The sequence below is a fragment of the Silene latifolia genome, chromosome 7, assembly GCF_048544455.1.
Source record: "Silene latifolia isolate original U9 population chromosome 7, ASM4854445v1, whole genome shotgun sequence".
Lineage (NCBI taxonomy): Eukaryota > Viridiplantae > Streptophyta > Magnoliopsida > Caryophyllales > Caryophyllaceae > Silene > Silene latifolia.
In genome coordinates this window covers 39,239,545-39,257,835 of record NC_133532.1, presented here as the reverse complement: position 1 = coordinate 39,257,835, position 18,291 = coordinate 39,239,545, and the positions used below count along the sequence as shown (strand labels likewise).

At 36.4% G+C, this 18,291-nt stretch overlaps 1 protein-coding gene and 2 non-coding genes across 3 annotated transcripts; 2 read left to right on the top strand and 1 right to left on the bottom strand.

Annotated features, from left to right (window-relative positions):
• The first annotated feature begins 647 nt into the window (after window positions 1-647).
• On the top strand, window positions 648-754 carry LOC141593893 (small nucleolar RNA R71). The gene has a single exon (XR_012521948.1). It is a non-coding gene; the product is annotated as a small nucleolar RNA R71 (small nucleolar RNA).
• A 3,932-nt stretch (window positions 755-4,686) lies between these two features.
• Window positions 4,687-4,793, top strand: LOC141593590 (small nucleolar RNA R71). Its single transcript, XR_012521664.1, has one exon. It is a non-coding gene; the product is annotated as a small nucleolar RNA R71 (small nucleolar RNA).
• Window positions 4,794-16,884: 12,091 nt separating this feature from the next.
• On the bottom strand, window positions 16,885-18,056 carry LOC141589979 (uncharacterized). The gene is made up of 2 exons (XM_074410597.1): window positions 18,028-18,056; window positions 16,885-17,911 (listed from the first exon to the last, which is right to left on the bottom strand). Exons 1-2 carry the CDS (start codon window positions 18,054-18,056, stop codon window positions 16,885-16,887), a joined length of 1,056 nt encoding a protein of 351 aa, XP_074266698.1.
• Window positions 18,057-18,291: the final 235 nt, after the last annotated feature.

The window sequence follows — 18,291 nt, the reverse complement described above, 5'->3', positions numbered from 1 at the left end:
TGAAGGCTTGCAACATAGACTTAAGCTCACCAATTTCACTCACCCCACCGGAAGATGACGCACCATGGTTAGGAGGAGTAAAAGAAGGGGGCTTTTGAAAGCCTTGTTGATTCTTGTGTGGAGGGACATAAGGTCAGCTTTGGTGTGCAGAGGAGGTGTAGGATTGAGCACATTCTGACTAGTCCACCTCAGTTTGGGATGGATCGCCCCTTGATTATTGTAATAGGAACCCCTCCTTGCCTATATTGCTTTGAAAGGCAAGGACTTGTTCCTTCTCTACAAGACACCAACAACAACAGAGTGACCATCATTACCTCCACATCTCTCACAAGAAACGGTCTCTCCCCTAGTAAGAACATGGACCGTCCCCGAGGCTCTCCAAAGACTTGTAATTCCAACTTGTCGAACCTAGCATTCATGGTCTCCAAATGAGCCAAAACCTCGCTTATCAATCCGCATGAACTGTTCTAATCCCATCCCTCGGGTTTCCATACTCAGCATTGTGATTAGCCATCTATTCAATAAGAGACCACCCCTTATCATCATCGGTGTTCTCCTGGAATCTCCCACTAGATGCCGCATCAAGTATGGCTCTGTGGTCGTCATACAGCCCATTGTAGAACTGATTAGATAAAAACCATGGGTCAAAACCATGGTGAGGGATAGACCTCACCAACTTCTTGAATCGCGACCATGCTTCATAGAAACTTTCATCGAAAGCCTGTCTGAAACTAGTAATTTTGGCCCTCAGCAAATTGGTGCGTTGTGGAGGGAAATATCTCTTGTAAAATGCAAGAGCAAGAGACTCCCAATCTGTAACCCTAGCAGCTGTGCGGTCCAAGTCAGTCAGCCACTCCCTGGCTGAGTCAGCTAAAGAGAAAGGAAATAGAACCTCCTTAATCTTATCTTGAGTTACCTCCTTAGTGGCGGGGATAGTAGAATAGTAATCGGTAAAGGTCTCCATATGCTTCCTCGGATCTTCACCAGCCACACCTCTATAAATGTTTCTCTCCACCAGATTGATATAAGAAGGACGGATATCAAAGGTGTTCCCATCCTCAGTCTGGAGATTGAAACCTTTGGGAATAGAAGAGGCTTTAGGCACTGAATGACTAGAAAGTTTAGGCATCTTTACTGTAGAAATCGGACTATCTTCCGTGAAAAGAAAATGATCAAGCTCTGGCTCGAAAGTACTCAAGGCTTCCTTTCGTGATTTCCTTATCAGACGGAGTCTATGCCTGAATAATCTCTCCGGCTCCGAATCAGCTGAAACTAATTCACACCTGTCTGACCTGGGCATAAACAACATTGAAAGAAAATAATAAGAACGACCTTAAGGAATAGGAATTACCTGAGACGGATAAAATAAACGGAACGAAAACAAATAGGGCAATTGCCTCCCGGCAACGGCGCCAAAATTTGACACGTCTGTCATGTACCTGTCAAAAATAAACTAACTCGGCTAACTATATAGCTAGGGAAGTCGGGTCGATCTCCACAAGGAGGCAAGATATCTGTAGAAGTCCATCTATTTGGTTACAAATGGGGGGGGGGGGGGGGGGTTGTTTGATTTGTTATCTAAACTACGAGTTTTAAAGGAAAGAGAAATAAAGCAAGAGCGATAAAAGCAGAGAAATAAGGATAAAAACTATCAGATAAAGAGGGACATGCCAGGATTTCGGTTCACTACGGTAGTCCAGTGACTCCTACTGTAAATGACTCGATTTAATTTAATGTAAGACGGATGTTGAAAGGTCCTTTCGGTCCACCTTCTATCCTAAAATACCGCTAACTTAACTTTCATTCTCGTCAGGATAGTCTACTATTCATAGCAGGCCTATTTAGTCCAATCTTTCGATCTAGGATTAATTGTAGCCATATTAAAGGTTAACTTAGAAGTGTGCACTCAACTAAGTCGAATAAATACAATTAAATTGCTATGGTGACAGAGCCTTGTAATCAATTCGTCTAATTCATTTACTACATCGTCACTTCCCTACCGCAGATCCCCTAATCCCAACATGAAAGGAGTTTAGCTACTCATATCGCTAATTAAACTAACAGCAGATAGATTTCCAGCAGTAAACATAATGAAATAACAAGTAAAAAGCATAAAGAGAAATTAGGGCAAAGGAGTAAATGTAACGGAACAAGAGATTAAAGCAAACAAAAGATTAATTATTAATAAAGGAAGAGAAAGAATTACAATCGATGCGAATCCGGCGTAAAGAACACAAATTCTAAGCGAAAGCAATCCCGAAATAAAGTTACAGTAGAGAAGAATGAAGTACGCAGTAAAAGTTTGATAGAAACTAAGTAGTAAGTAAATCTGATACTCATAACCTAACTAATGTAGGTTTAAATAGCAAAGTAAATGAGTTTTGCGGAATTAACTATAACACGGGCTGTTTAAAGCCCATAAATAGCGAAACCACTCGATCGAGTGGATTAAAACCACTCGATCGAGCAAACACCTCAGCAGATCTACTCGATCGAGTACAAAGTTACTCGATCGAGTAACTGGCCTTTCTGCAAGATAAGGATCGAGTGGATATTCACTCGATCGACCATCTGGGACGTAGAAACCACTCGATTGAGTGGTAAAACTGCTCGATCGAGTTCCTTATCTTCATTTCAGCTCAAGTCCGCGCCTAAATGCCTCGTAATCCGTGCCATGACGCTTCCAAATGCAGTATCTCACTCTGGAACAATCCCGTCTCCTCTAAATGCACGCAAAAAGGACGAAAAAGAGTACGATTCCACTACTTTCGCGTTCATTTCTACAAAATGGACAAAACGAACCAAAGTACCCAATTCGGGGCAAAATACCATAGAAACAGTATAAAAATGCATCGAAATACGTGCTAAAATAGGCTAAAAAGACTATATAAAAAGCATGTATCAAGCATCTTCAATTTTCTTCTTCCATTGGAGTTCCGACTTCTTTCTATCATCCCTCCGGCTATAATGATCAATCATAAAACATGGTTCATGTAAACGGGGAGCTCGCATAGTTTTGTCAAGATTAAAAGTTATACTCTCATCTCCCACTTCTAGAGTGAGCTCTCCATGTTTTACATCAATCACCGCACCCGCGGTGTGTAAGAAAGGTCTTCCTAGAATGATTGGAATGTTGGAATTTTCTTCCATATCAACAATGACAAAGTCCACCGGGATGAAAAATTTCCCAATTCGTACGGGAACATCTTCCCATATCCCTAATGGTGTCTTCGTCGATCTATCGGCCATTTGGAGTGTGATATTGGTGCATTTAAGCTCTCCCATCCCCAACCTTTTACTCACCGAGTACGGCATAACACTCACACTAGCCCCTAGATCACATAAGGCTTTGTTGATCGTGGTGTCGCCAATGGTACACGGTATTGAGAAGCTTCCCGGATCCTTGAGTTTTGGAGGTGAACTCCCTTGAAGTATTGCACTACTCACCTTAGTGAAGGCGATAGTCTCAAGCTTCTGGATCGACTTCTTCTTTGTGAGGATGTCTTTCATGTATTTCGCATAGGCCTCAAGACGTGATTGATTAATTCCGTGAAAGGAATTGAGACTTCCAAATTCTTCACAATTTCCATAAACTTTCCAAGTTGGTCATCAAATTTGGGCTTGGCTTGACGACTTGGAAAAAGAAGTCTAATCACAATGGGCTCCTTCTCCTTGACCTTGTCTTCATTTTTCTTTGAAATTTCTTCTTTTGATGATTCTCCATCTTTGGAGTTTTGCATAATTTATTCCTTATCACTAGCTTCCACAACTTCATCCTCAACTTGCTTCTTCGGTGCTTCATACCTTGTACCACATCTCAAGTGAATGGCACTAACCGTTTCATGTCTTGGGGGACTACTTTGAGGTGGTAATTGCCCCTTTTGTCTTTGTGAGCTTGAAGATGCTAGTTGAGTCAATTGGGTTTCCAACATTTTGGTGTGAGCTAGAATGTTGTTGATGGTGGTTTCCTTTGCTTGACTATCTTTTTGCATTTGAGTGAAAAATTCTTGTTGATTCTTTTGCATTTGAAGGACCGCTTTTTGAACATCAAAACCTTGGTCATTTTGTTGATTGTATGGATTTTGGTTTTGGTAACCTTGGTTTTGGTTGTAAAAGGGTCTTTGATTTTGGTTTCTCATGGGAGGTGGGGTGTATGTTGTTTGAGGGTTTTGAACATTTTGGCTTTTGTATGAGAGATTTGGATGGAATTTGGCGTTTTCATTGTAATAGTTGGAATAAGGGGTACCACTCTTGTATGCTTGGAAAGCATTCACTTGTTCATTTGTTCCCCTACATTCACTTGAGTCATGTCCCAAAGTTCCACAATTCTCACATATCCCACTTGGGATTGATGAAGATGCCGTCATGGCATTAACATGATGCTTTGGTGATTTTGAGGCTTCTTCAAGTCTAGCAATAGCTTTTTCAAACTTCAAATTGATGGTGTCAATGTGAGCACTAAGTTGAGCACCCAATTGAGTAACGGAGTCCACTTCATGCTTTCCTCCTCTAGTAGCCTTGCGAGGTATACTATATTGTGAGTTATGGACCGCCATTTCCTCAATTTTGTTCCAAGTTTGATTGTCATCAACTTCGGTGAACATTCCATTTGATCCCATGTTGAGAATGTTCCTTGAATCTTCATATAGACCGTTCCAAAATTGTTGTACCAAGAACCACTCGCTAAGTCCATGGTGAGGACATGAGCGACAAATTCCTTTGAACCGCTCCCAAGCTTCATACAAAGATTCTTCATCCCTTTGCTTAAAACCCGTAATTTGAGCTCTTAGCATGTTAGTCTTTTCCGGTGGGTAGAATTTTTTGTAGAAAGCTAGAGTCAACTTCTTCCAAGAATCAATTCCGAGAGTGGAGTGGCCTTATCAAGGCCCTTCAACCATTGTTTCGCGGTGCCAATTAGAGAAAAAGGAAATAAGACCCATCGAATTTGGTCTTGAGTTACACCGGTTTGAGAGATCGCATCACAATAGTCACAAAAGGTCTCCATATGAGAATGAGGGTCTTCACTAGGCATCCCCCCAAATTGGCTCCTTTCGACTAATTGGATAAATGCGGATTTAGCAATGAAATTTCCGGTCAAATGTTGTGGTGTGGGAGTACCATTGGGTAGGTTCTCCTCGGTGGGTACGGAATGTGATGAAAACTTAGGCATTGTGGGTTGATTTTGTGTTGTATTTTGTGTTGGGTTCTCCTCACCTTCTCTTGTAAAAGGGTTGATGAACTCAATAGTTGGTTGAATATCCACAGCCTCACTAATACCTCTCAAATTTCTCCTAGCAAGTCTTCAATTGGTTGTCAAAGTTCTTTCAATTTCACGATCAAAAGGTAACAAATCACCTTGTGACCTTCTAGACATGCAAAATATCAAACAACTCGAAAACAATTAGAACAAACCTTGAGGAGTTTTACTTCCTCAAGGTAAAGAATGACACAAGTAATAACAATATAAGAAAATCTAAATCAAGATAACACCGTCCCCGGCAACGGCGCCATTTTTGGTCGGACTAAATCTTTTCGGTAACTTGTCGTTAGGAGCACCTAGACCAAAACACAATTTATAGTTTTACAAACAACTCTACAATTAGTAAAGAGGCAAGTAAAGGTCGGATCCCAAGGGACGGGAATTGAAATGAGATTTCTATTGAAACTAGTGGTGTCTTAGGGGTGTCACAATTTGGGTTGATGTAGAAGGTCACTAAACTAAATAGCAATGAAAATAAATAAGCAAGATGAATTGAAAGGGTTGTAAACAATTGATAAAAAGCACTAGGGTATATGGGGTCATAGGGGATTCATGGGAATTGATCATACAAACATGTTCTCAAATTATAAGCAAGCAATTATTGTTGTGATGGATTGAGTTGGGTTATATCTTACAATCCTAGGAAAGTTTGGGTCCCGGAGCCGAATCGATTAGATTGTACAACACCTACAAGTCGACTTAGTCTTCCCTACTCAACAACATGCATGGTCTAATGAGACTCAAGTTGGTTTATATCTTACAAGTCTCATTGAAAAGGTAGGTGATGGGTAAAAAATGCAAGGATTCATAGGCTCGCATTTCATCAAACATAACACGTGCATGAGTTGAGATCAAAACAAGCAAGCAAATAAACCATGAAAGCATATTAATTTAAGCATGAATCATTCCCCATGTTGGTTTCCCCTAATTACCCATTAACCCTAGCTATGGAACTACTCACTCATTATCATGTTGAACATGCTAGCAAGGTTGTCAATCATACCAACAAAGTGAAACATGATGAACAAATGAAAGTAATTAGCAATAATTTAAAAGGGATTAAGAGAATTATACCTACTAATGATTCCAATAATAAAGCAAAGAATAAAAGAAGTACTTGATGCTTGATTGAGAGGTTGTCAATCTCCCAATAATAACCCAAATAATCTTCAATTACCCAAAATAAAGGATGAACAAAAGAGAGATTAAGGAAATATATAAAACTTGTATTAAAACTTGATTAATTATTGATTACAAAACTAAAGAGAGATTTGATTGATATTAACTACTCTAAAATTGATAATAAGAACATATCTCTTCTAATTAGACTAATGGAGTATTTATAGTGGAAATTAGGTGGATGCATTAGGGTTAACTAAGGGCTTAAATGACGATTAAGTCCCTACTTAAGGAAACGCCGGTATTTTCTGAAGGATGGGCATCTTTCTTGAAGCTTGAAGAAACGAATTTGCGCTGTCTTGGAATCCGTGCGTCTTAGGCACGGGACGGCCGGATTCAGGAGTCTCTGCCCGGGCGTCTTTGGGAGAAGATGGGCGTCTTCTGATAGCTGCTGCCCGGGCGTCTTGTAAGGAAGACGCACGGATTGTGGTGTTGGGGACGGGCGTCTTCAGGACAATCCGCACGGATTGCTGCTCAGACTTGTTTCTTCTTCTTTTCTTCCCTTTTCTTCATAAAATCCTTGGGGATTTCCTTGGGGATGCAAGGATCTTTCCTCATCATTGCCCAACTACTATAATATGTACAAAGGCCTTCTAATCTTGTCTCTCCTTGATGCTTGGTCATTGGATTCAATCAATTTAGTCTCATTTTGCCATGAAAATGCAAGGTTTGCACTCCTTTCCTACCAAGGACACAAAACCTCAAAGAATATGCAAAACAAAGAACTAAAGACAATAAATGACCCAAATATGCACTAAAAAGCATGAGAACAAGGCTAATTCGGGGACTAAATATGCTCTAATTATGGTGACATCATGTATTATCATTGTACTTTTTATTGCTTGTATGCTTTCACATGTAATTGAACTTAAATCCCGATTCGACCTAATTGTATGCTAAATTAATTGTTTACCGACTTAGTATTAATTTTCACATGCTAGGATTAATTCTATGGATGTTGCATTGCATGCATATAATCGACAACATATCGAGTATAGATAACTTCCCTAATCATTAGTAGAGGCCGCTATCGAGGCGGGCGGGATTAGGTGTTCGATCAAAAGAGCTTCCTAATACGTACCCTTACCCCTTACTCCAGATCTCTGTGAACATCCGTGTTCATTGGCATCTACGAGAGTCATTCTAGACATAGAATGCTAAGGGTAACGAGTTCTTGGTGTTCATGTCACTACTTTGTGTCTTGACATGACACGAGGTATTCGAACGGTTTCCAATTTTCCACAATAAATTGGTGGCGACTCCACAAATGCAAACGCTTGTTCCCAAGCGCCCCCGTGGCCCATGTCCACAGATATGTGTAATTAGTTTTGCTCATCTTATACTACTACTAATAATTATTAGAGTTCACCTATAAAATTTTGATTCTTACTTTTTGTCCCAAATCTAATCTTATATATATATATACTACGGAGTATATTATTATAACACAAAATGTGATATTTTAAATATATGTAACCATTCCTTGGAATTATTTGGAATAATTGTTAAAGTTGCTCACATAAAAGTTCACGACCGTTTCTTTGCAAGATAAACATAGGGCCAAGTACTTTAAAATGCACCAAAACGACAATAAAAACAGTATCTTCATTCAAGCAATAAAGAGGCAAAATGCAATGTTTGTTGGTGAAAAAAACAATTCATATTCTATAATCTTTAAGCCGGTCAAAACAATGGTTAAATAATAAAGAGACAATTGAAGAATCACTAATTGAAAAACCATTAATTAAACAAGCAATTGAAGAATCATTAGCAACTCAAACGAGAAAATTGAGAGTTATTGATTTTCTTTCTATAAAATCTCATCAAAATACCAATTCATATTGTCTTATTTGATACCAGGTTGTCCAAACCAACATTACCCGTCCTTACAAAAGTCAGTTTTTTTGTTCTCTCTGTAATTTAGAGTATTTTATTGGAATTTTATGTCTCCTTTTTCCTTTTCTTTCCGTTCGTTATTTATATTTAATAGTCTTAATTGGAGGTGCCAATTCAATTAATTAACTTGATAATTTAATTAATGATGTTATTGTAGTAGGTATGTATATGTTAATGCGATCCTAAAATAGACGTGTTTTTAACTTCGTGTAATTATTTTGCATACCCAATAAGAAATATTTTTACGAGACTAGCATAATTATCCATATTGTACGATTTTTAGGATATTGACAGGAGTATTTATTTAAATTCTATATCTATACGTGTACTTACTATAAGTGAAGTAATAATTAAGAAGGTTATATTTTTGTAGAGAAATAAAGGATAATGAATGAAAAGTAATCACGCTATATATTTCGAAGTTAGGTTGTTTTTAATTACATATGTAGTAGAAAATAAATTTTAATGCAATTTGTTCATATATGGAAGGTGACTTCTTTTAATGTTTTGTTTTATTGTTAGAAACTTGTACTCATATTTTTAAATCCTTTGAAAACAAGAGACGACAATGGAGCGCAAATTCATGTTCAAATACTTCTACAGCGTCAAGATTGTCCATAAAACCAGAAGTACCCGAACATTCAATTTGACGATTATGTCCTCGATTCAAAACAACCAAGCTATTCACATTTTAGTTTGCGTATCATCCAGAATCAAAAATTTGGAGTGTATTAAACTTTTGTTTAAAAATACCGCTCTCTTAGTCGTGTTCATTTATTTATGTTTTTTTTTAAAATTATTTGTGAGTGGTTTTTTAATTAAATTAAATAAATGATTGAGAGAGGGGACTACTCCATATAAGTTATTCACAAATTAAACACTTAAACACGGTCAATTATTAACGATCCCGTGATTTTCACGGGCTCCAAAGCTAGTTGGTCATATTAAATATCGTCGACACTTTTACTAATTATCGTCGACAATTAACACATCTTTTCAATATTGCCCCTTGTTAACTCCCCTTCCCCCCCCCCCCCCTCTCTCTCTCTCTCTCTCTAATCTTTCTTAAACAAAAAAAAGGTTTTTCTGAAGAAAAAAAATTGTTATTTAATTTACGAACTTTTCGATTAAAACGGTTTTAAACATATCGACTAATGACGGTAACAACGATAAGTTAGTAAGGATGTTCAAGAGATATGTTTACGTTTCATGTTTATGATTTGACGAATGGATTAGAGTAGAACGGTCCCCGCACCCAAAATTAATTTAAGACGAAAATTAATAATTTTTTAAAAAAAAATATGTCGAAAAAGGGCCTGGATGAAGAAATTTTTTATCCAGCCGGAAAAAAATTTCGTCCGAGAGAAAAAACAAATTTTAAAAAAATAATAATTTTTTTTCCCGGACGAAAATATTTTCCGTCTGGACCTAATTTTGGAAGAAAAAATATTCCGTTTCATCTGGACCTAAGTCTGGAGGAAAAGAAAAAACATTTTCCGACTTAGATTAACTTTTGGCGCGGTAATCACTAATCGCTAATCCGTTCTAACAATAACGATTCTATTCTAAACCACCTAAATCTACTAACTAATTACAAATTTTTTTAAAAATAAACTACTTTAGATTACTTGTCGTCGATTCCTTGAATTTGGTGGCGGAATTGAAGCCGTGGTGACGGAAATGTCGTACTTGAAAAAAAGATGTTAATATATGGGAGGTTTAGAGTAAGGGTAGATTAGGAAAATCATTACAAATTGTCGACGATATTTAGTAATTTGTCGACGACGTTTAGCAGGTTTTTTACTCTTTCCTATATTTTCGTTTAATTAAAAAAACAGAGTTTATTTTTACAGTATGTTTTTTTACTCATTTCAGTATTTTTTACGTAGCCTTCGCTGAAAAAACTCTCAACACAATTCTTTGAAAACCTAACCATACAACAAAACTTTAAGTTAATCAGATTTGTTCAATTGTTAACGATAATTGGGATGTAGAACAAATATTAGACTCATTCATTGCAAATTCTTAACTAAATTAATATTTCTTTAATGGATTTTTTATTAATTAATTTAGGGTTTTTGGGTCTTTGGTGGCATACGAAAGCATTATGGATGGTTGGGGTGGTTGAGAGTCAACGACAGGGGGTCAATGAAGTATTGTCGCATCGGCAAGGGGAGGGGCAGCGTGTGGTGGGTGTTGGCAAAGAGAGGGCATGGCAGGGAGGGGTGAGACAAGGGACGGTAATCGATGGCGAACCAGGTGAAGGGTGAAGTAGGGAGCGATAGTCGACAGCGCTCTATGTGGAGTTCGGTGGTTGCCAAGGAGGGGTAGCGGTGGTTGTAGTTGGAAGTTGGTGATGGGATAAATGGGTCATATAATGGTCTATGAGAGTGAAAGGAGAGGGAATCTTGAGAGAGAAAACTCTCTCAAATTCTTAGAAAAAGAGAACTGAAAATTTTCTTGGTCTCCTTCTTAGAATCCCAGCGTTTCTTCTCTCCTCTTTAGTCCATTTCTTCATAACCATGTATTCCATCTACATGGTTGTCAAGATTGCTAGTCTTTCTAAATCCTTTTAATTGAAAATTTTCAGTTTTCATTCTTGGTTTTCTTCTTCTTAAAGATTAGACTTTGATTTACTTTCCATTTTAACCTAGGAGAGTTTATCATAATCTTATATCTTAGTTAAGGATTAAATCAAGGATTAAAGAGCAATAATTCAATTGTGAGACTACAAATGTGGTTAGACTAGAGTTTTATTATTTCTGAATTTCTACTAAAATCTGATTGAATATATGAATTTCATATGTTATCAGATGGATGTCATTCTTTATGTTCTCTTTTATTGTATTTGTGGGAATATAACTTGTAATGTTCTCCATCCTGCACCCATTTGATCAAAAGTCAATGTGATGTTGTTCGTCTATATTAGTTCTTCTCTTGCCGAGTTAGTGTAAAATCCATTTCTTGAAAAGTTGTTTGGTGGTGATTTAACCATTAACTTAAATGACTCTCGTTCTATGTGACTCATTTTTTTTTTTTTGGAGGCAAAGTTTCATAATACTTTCTTTGAGAGTTTTATTTTGTACTTTTGTTTCCCTTATTTCTTACGATTTGGGTATGTTGAAATTTTTTTAACTTTTAATTACCGCTCTTATCCGCGAGGATGTTATGGGTCGGTTTCAACTGACCTAGTTTCTTTTCCTTATCTATATATATATATATATATATATATATATATATATATATATATATATATATATATATATATATATTGTTTTGGGGTTCTTTTTTTTTTCAATGTAGTACAATTTTTAATGGGTGGGTGAAATGAGAGGGGTAATATAGTGAAACGTGTATGAAATAAGTAAAAAAAATACTGCGAAAATCAACACACAAAAGAAAACCAACTATTCTATCTTCTTCTCCTTCAAAAACCCAAATTAATTGCTCATAAATGTATATTAAGTGTTAGCTTATGTTAATTAGTTAGATGAACAAATTAAGGGGGTGTTTGGTTGGCTACTTTAGAATGGAATGGAATAGAATGGATTGAGTCCACTCAAGTGCTTGGTTGAGTGATTTTGAAATGGAGTTAGATATCCAATGGATTCTAACTTCACTTCAACCTCATGGAATCTCATACCCACCTCTTCCCCTTGAACTTAACTGTATTTTTTCATGCTTATTATTAAAATAAACCAAACAAGTTTTTAAAGGAATGGAATTAGAACCCCATACTATTATGGTTTTTCATTCCATTCCTACACACTGAACTGAACGACCCCTAAAGAGATTGGATAGGCCTTGATTGTACGGCCATCACGAGTCTTGCACTATGGCTAATGAATTCAGTTACGCTGTCCACATTCCATTCTTGTAGTGTTCAAGCAATACATAAAAACTTATGAAAAAGAGCCTTAATAGGTATAATAAGAGTAGTTTACAGTAATTGATTAGCACGACAATTAATTGTTTTAATTAAATTGTTTTAATTTTATTTTTTTCCAATTAAAATATAATGTTTCAAGTATGGGTTTATTGAGAAAGTAATGGGGATGTGGTAGAAGTGATCGTGGTGAGGTGGCAACATGGAATGGGGATGTCAGACGCGTCAGTTGTAGGGTTTAAGAGCGGTGGAGGTGGTGGTGTTTTTTTTTTCAAATGGAAGAGGATAAAGGATGAGTAAAGGTAGTTGGAAAAATGAGAAGATAAATTCGGAAAAGTTGCACTTGATTAAGTAAATTATGTACATGAAAGAGGAATATCTTACTTAATTCTAATTCTAATTCTAATTATATATATTTTTCCATTAATTTCCCATATATTATCGTTCATCTAAACAAATCAAAATTATCCCCTTCTGTTCCTCTCAAAACTCAAATCAAAAATTTACCAAATTTGACGAACCCTAAATGAAATAAAAATAAGGATCATTATCAACTTTAACAAGGAAGAGTTAAAGTTAAAGCTTCCTGTAATCATTTATTATTTACTAAGAGAAGAATCGAAGTTAGGTATTTTCCCGCTTAAGTCACTATAATCATCAAGTTGGGCTCAACACTTTCTATTGTCCTATACAAACGTTGTAGGCCCTATTCTTTTCGGCTGAACAAAAGTGGACTGGTATTAATGGAGTTGAGCGACGCTGAAGTGAGAGTTAATTTATGAACAGGTGAGCTAAACTGAAATGAAATGAACCAAATGAATAAACTGCACTGAACTTAATAGAGCTAAACAAAACTGAAATGAGCTGAAATTAAGTCCAAAATAGCAGGGCCTTAGGCTATGTTTGGCGAGACAATTCAGATAGCTTATTTGACAAAAATTTCAGCTACCTAATTTTTCTGTAAGTGTTTGGCAAGTAGCTTAATTCGTCAAATAAGCTACCTGAAATGAAATGCTACTCAGGGTACTATTTGACAAATAAGCTACCCGGTCTGATTTTATCTTACCTTTGTACCCCTCCAATTTATAATATTAAATAATTATCGTATCCTTTTACATCATTTCACAACAATACCGTTTCAGCTAGTTTGCCAAACATTTTAATATATAATCGGTTAGCTTATCAGCTCATAATTTTCAGCTACCTTATTAGTTACTTTTTCAGGTTTCAGTCAGTTTTACAGTTTTAAGCTACCTTGTAACATGCTCACTTACCCGGCCAAGGTGAATAGGGATACTGCCATCTCGGTTTCCAAAGGTAGTGTATCAAAGCTCTTAATAAAGAAACGTTTAATAAAGTTCAAAGTTTAGTGATTGATACAAATATGGATTCTATAATATACGCCTCAAAACCACGAATAGAGCACCTATAATAAAGTCGATATCAAATCTAGCATGATCGCTCAACTAAACTATGTTTGTCAATAACTCACTTTATGCCCTGATCATCAACAAATCAAAAACCTGCAAACTAGCTGCTCCCCAATATGACCGGAAATATCATATGGATCATCATAGTTTTGAAAATAATATCAAGTTAGTCTCAATAATACAAATTATCACAATCAATGAATATGTCACAATCGAACAAATGCATCATATGGAACATTACACACATACCATACCCGACTTCTCGTCCTCCACAACCCGGTGACGGCATCGCACCGCCACCAACAGCCAGACCGCAACCCAAAGGTGCCCGCATTGCAACACAGAGTACCATGTGCTCGGATCGCAGCTAGTAAAACGAGAGCCAGGTTTGCATCGCAACACGAGCCAAATAACCCACATCATTAATGTGCACATCCCCTTTGAGGCGGGACCCTAAAAGAGCAATCCCGGGCGAGAGGTCGGTCTCCCGCAACCTCCTCACTAACACCACCACTTCACAAGAACACACACATGTCTCGTGTATCACAATACCACAACACAATTATACCAAATATGTCAATTCAAATATCAAAGAATCACAAGTATGATATGTCAATTCACCCAATTATCACCAAATATCATAATTATGGTATTATAATCACATATTAAATCATTTATACTATTAAGAACAGAGTAGGAAAACTCTACCTCAAAGCAAATCTGCAATAGTCACAAACAACGTTTAGCTTCATCCTCCACAACGTCACACCATACAATAACCAAGCAATTACTATCACAACAAGGTCTTACAACAATCTAATTGACGGAGTCCTCTACCGCTTTCCTTTAATTACTCAAATCCCTAATTACAACAATCTAATTAATAATCTCCCCAATATTCCCCTAAATCCTAGGGTTTAACCAAGATTAATTGATAAAAGGCATAAATTTGACTTACAAGGTAGATTGGCAATGAGAGAGACTAGGAAAGATGCATGATCCCAAATCCAATTGTTTATCCTCTATGTAAGGTGGTTATGAAGAGTTTAGAGAGATTTAGAGGAGTTATTGAGTTAGGGGGAGGTGTATAAATGAAATTGGTCTCGATTCTTTCTATTCCCGACTTCTTATATTAAACCCCGCTAAACCAACCCCACTCCGTCGAATTGTAATACTTCTGAGTTTTAGGAAGCACTCGGCCGAGTAAGGGAGTGTACTCGACCGAGTGTGATGGCCCGAGTGTGTTATGGGTTTGACTCAGGGTCTGACTAGGTGGCACTTGTCCGAGTGGCTGGCACACTCGGCCGAGTGCTCTCTGGTACGGTTTAGACCCAGAAAATTCGGAATACGGTTCCATGTCTTGGTTGAGTGCTATACAATGTGATGATAGGGTTATTTTCAATTGTTGACCTATCAAAATAAATCCTAAAATACTACTAACTGGTAGCTAGTGGAAAGAAAGAGTCGAATCCACAGGGAGGCGAGTTAATTGTTCTATTTGCTAATATTTAAGTTTGTCTTAAAGGTAACCAATTTCTTGAAGGATTTGTTTGTTTGATTTCAAACAACTAATTGCGAGGTAAATAAAGACGAATCCAATAGGTAAAAGAGCCTAAGGATCAAGTTTACTAGGCAGTTATCCGGAGTATGATTTAATTCATTGATAGAGCAATTTATGTTGTTTAAGGTCATATAATCGGTCGATTCTAATATGCCTTTTAGATCTAAACTTAACATGTGGTCGCTATCATTAAGTCAATCTATTCAGTTATCGTTGCCTATACTAGTCTTAACCCGGTCGATAAAAATTCTAGTTTGCAATACCAATTAATCAATCATGCAGAAACTAATTAACTAGATTCAAGACAATAACTGAACAACAACAAAGAAGCTATTTTAACTATCAATTCATTAATATAATCTCCTTCTAACAACCTAGATCCCAATTCACCCTAGATTAAAAGATTAGCTACTCAAGATATAAGGAATAACAACAACAACAATAATAATAGAAGACATAATTAAAAGTATGTAAAAACAATAATTAAGTAATAGAATAAAATCGATTGAATAAAAATTGAAGAATGATTAAGTACCGTAACAAATTAAGTTAAAACAAGTTGTAGATCCTAAGGTAATAGCAATAAAACAAAACTAAGGGTTTTAAGAGAGTTTATAGGGTAAATAAGACGTAAATAAAGCGTAAACATAACATAGGGTATGAATTGGGTATTTATAATAAAGTGTAATAACCGACTTAAGGAAATTGCGCGAAAGTCTCAGCTTGATGTGTACTCGATCGAGCCTAGGTGCACTCGATCGAGTACCCTCCCAGTCGATCGAGTGTGCTTAGGTTAGATCGAGTATTCTTCCCGTTTCAGCTCTTTTCTTCGTGTTGTCTTCTTCACTACTCTTCCTTTATTCTTCTAGATTCTCGTGCCATGCTCCGTGTATTCCTCATGTCCCACTCGGCGGTGCTCATTTCATTCATTTTCTAGATAAATGCATCATTCCTGCATTAAACACCAAAAAGCAGAAGTATCGACATTATAGCATAAAAGGCATGTAATTAATATAAACTAGCACGAAAACGATAACAAAGCAATTAAGGGGAGGCATAAATATATATATAATTATGACTCATCATAAGTCCATAAACAGTGTTATGCCTCTCTCGTTAAACCTTAAAACTCTCATTAAATCCTAAAACTCTCGTTAAATCCTCTCAATCTTCTCTAGAAAATTCCTATCATCTTTTGAGAAGATTCAACTTTGGATTTGAAGATTTAACATCTTCGTTCATCTTTTCTTTGTCTTTTAATTTTCATCTTGTGAGTCTTTATATATTCTTTTAATCTCTTTTGTTGTTACCCAAACCCTATAGTTTGAGGGTTTTATCATTTGAGTGTTTTAATTGGGGATTTGTGTAATTAGATAGTTGTAATAGGAGATTATATATGTATTATTATTGTAGGAACCTATTGTGGTAGAAATTAGTTGGTTAATTGCATGTGGAGACTTCATAGAATAAGATTTATAGTATTGTGCTTATGCTTGTGGAGATTTGCTAAAAGGTAGGGTTTCCCTACTCAGTTTTTAATAGTATGAATGTTTGCATATGTCATTATCGTTGTTAGTCTCATAACAAAATGTTGGAATTGCATCATATCATGAAAGTTAGCATATGTGTCCTAGTAAGTTTTTTTTTTGCAGCTGTAAAACTACAAGTAGTGCTACAAACCCATAATATTCCTATCAAGATTATGGCCAACCTTATTTAAATTACGAGGAATAAAACTAAAGCAAATACAGTGATAAGACATAAGCAAAAGGTTGATATCTTTAACGTTATTAAGGGTCTTGTGATGTGGACGGTCAACCCATGTAATTTGAAGCAAAATTTGCAAACAATCAGATGAAACATCAAGATGCAAATAATTGGAGCTAATGGCCCATGTAAGAAGGTCACAAATTCGAATGGCTTCCGCTTCTAAAGCCGTTTCAACTAAGAAACCATACGATGATCTATTAAGACAAACACCATTACCCCTATAAACCACCCAACCACACGAGGCATGAAGAGAATGAACCCAACTCTCATCCACCTTAGCACGGATAACCTGACAATTAGAGCCAACACCCATCAAATGAAACAGGGTGCTATTTAAAATATTCTCCTTAAGCGCACATAAATCATCGTCCTCCCCCGGCCGACCAAACAAGACGGGAGAACTTAGATGATTCAGAGCAGAAATAGCAGATTGTGCGGAATTAAATTGTAGATGAAAGAAGTCAACGGACAAAGTGTCACCCCTAAAAATAATGTTATTCCTAGTACACCAAATACTCCATAAAACTGAGAAGAATAAACTAGTTGGTGTTGAAGAGTCATCAAGGGAAGAGAAATAAGAGAAACATTTGATAAGCCAATTAGCAAAGTGAACAAAATTCGCATGATCCGCATTAATGCCTAACGGATAAGAAGCCCATAATCTCTTCACCACAACACAGTCTCTAAAAAGGTGATTAAGAGACTCGATAGAGTTTGAATCCTTACATAGTGAACAGTTGTAGTCCATAAAAATATTTCTTCGAGCAAACTCATCACCAAGAGGGAGGGTACTGGAAAGAATTTTACAAACTAAAATTTTCCAAGTATGAGGCCTAGGAAGTTGCCAAAGCTTCCGTTTACAGAAAGCTTTAGAAGAGGAAACAATTCTAATCTGATCCTTAACTGAAACGAAAATATTCAGATACTCCCTAAGAGCAAAAACATATCCACTTTTAACAGAAAATTCTTCCTTCTCATGTTTGTGAATCTGATCTTATTTATGAAATCTTTGAGGAGGAATGAGCCATTAAAATTTGTGCTATGCCAATCTCTGACTCCTTTACACATGATCATGTTTACTGGGTCTATTCTAAAATGTCAATCTTAGGCATATTTAAGCGTATAAATGTTCAACTTTCACTTTTCTACTTCTTAATATGACACATTAATAATTGTAGACACTAACATTAAATTTATAATTTAATTACTAAATACTAATTTCTGTATACATCTATAAATAATATAAAAAGGCACGATTGAGTAGTTGTTTGATACTAATAAAATCAAGTCACACTATACATGCACCATG

What these genes read in the sequence shown, in the direction of transcription:
- LOC141589979 (XM_074410597.1), bottom strand. Translation starts at nt 18,056, where the DNA reads ATGATCATGTGTAAAGGAGTCAGAGATTG. An exon ending in TGTAAAGGAGTCAGAGATTG is followed by an intron (nt 17,912 to 18,027) that starts GCATAGCACAAA and finishes TTTTGCTCTTAG; the next exon opens with GGAGTATCTGAATATTTTCG.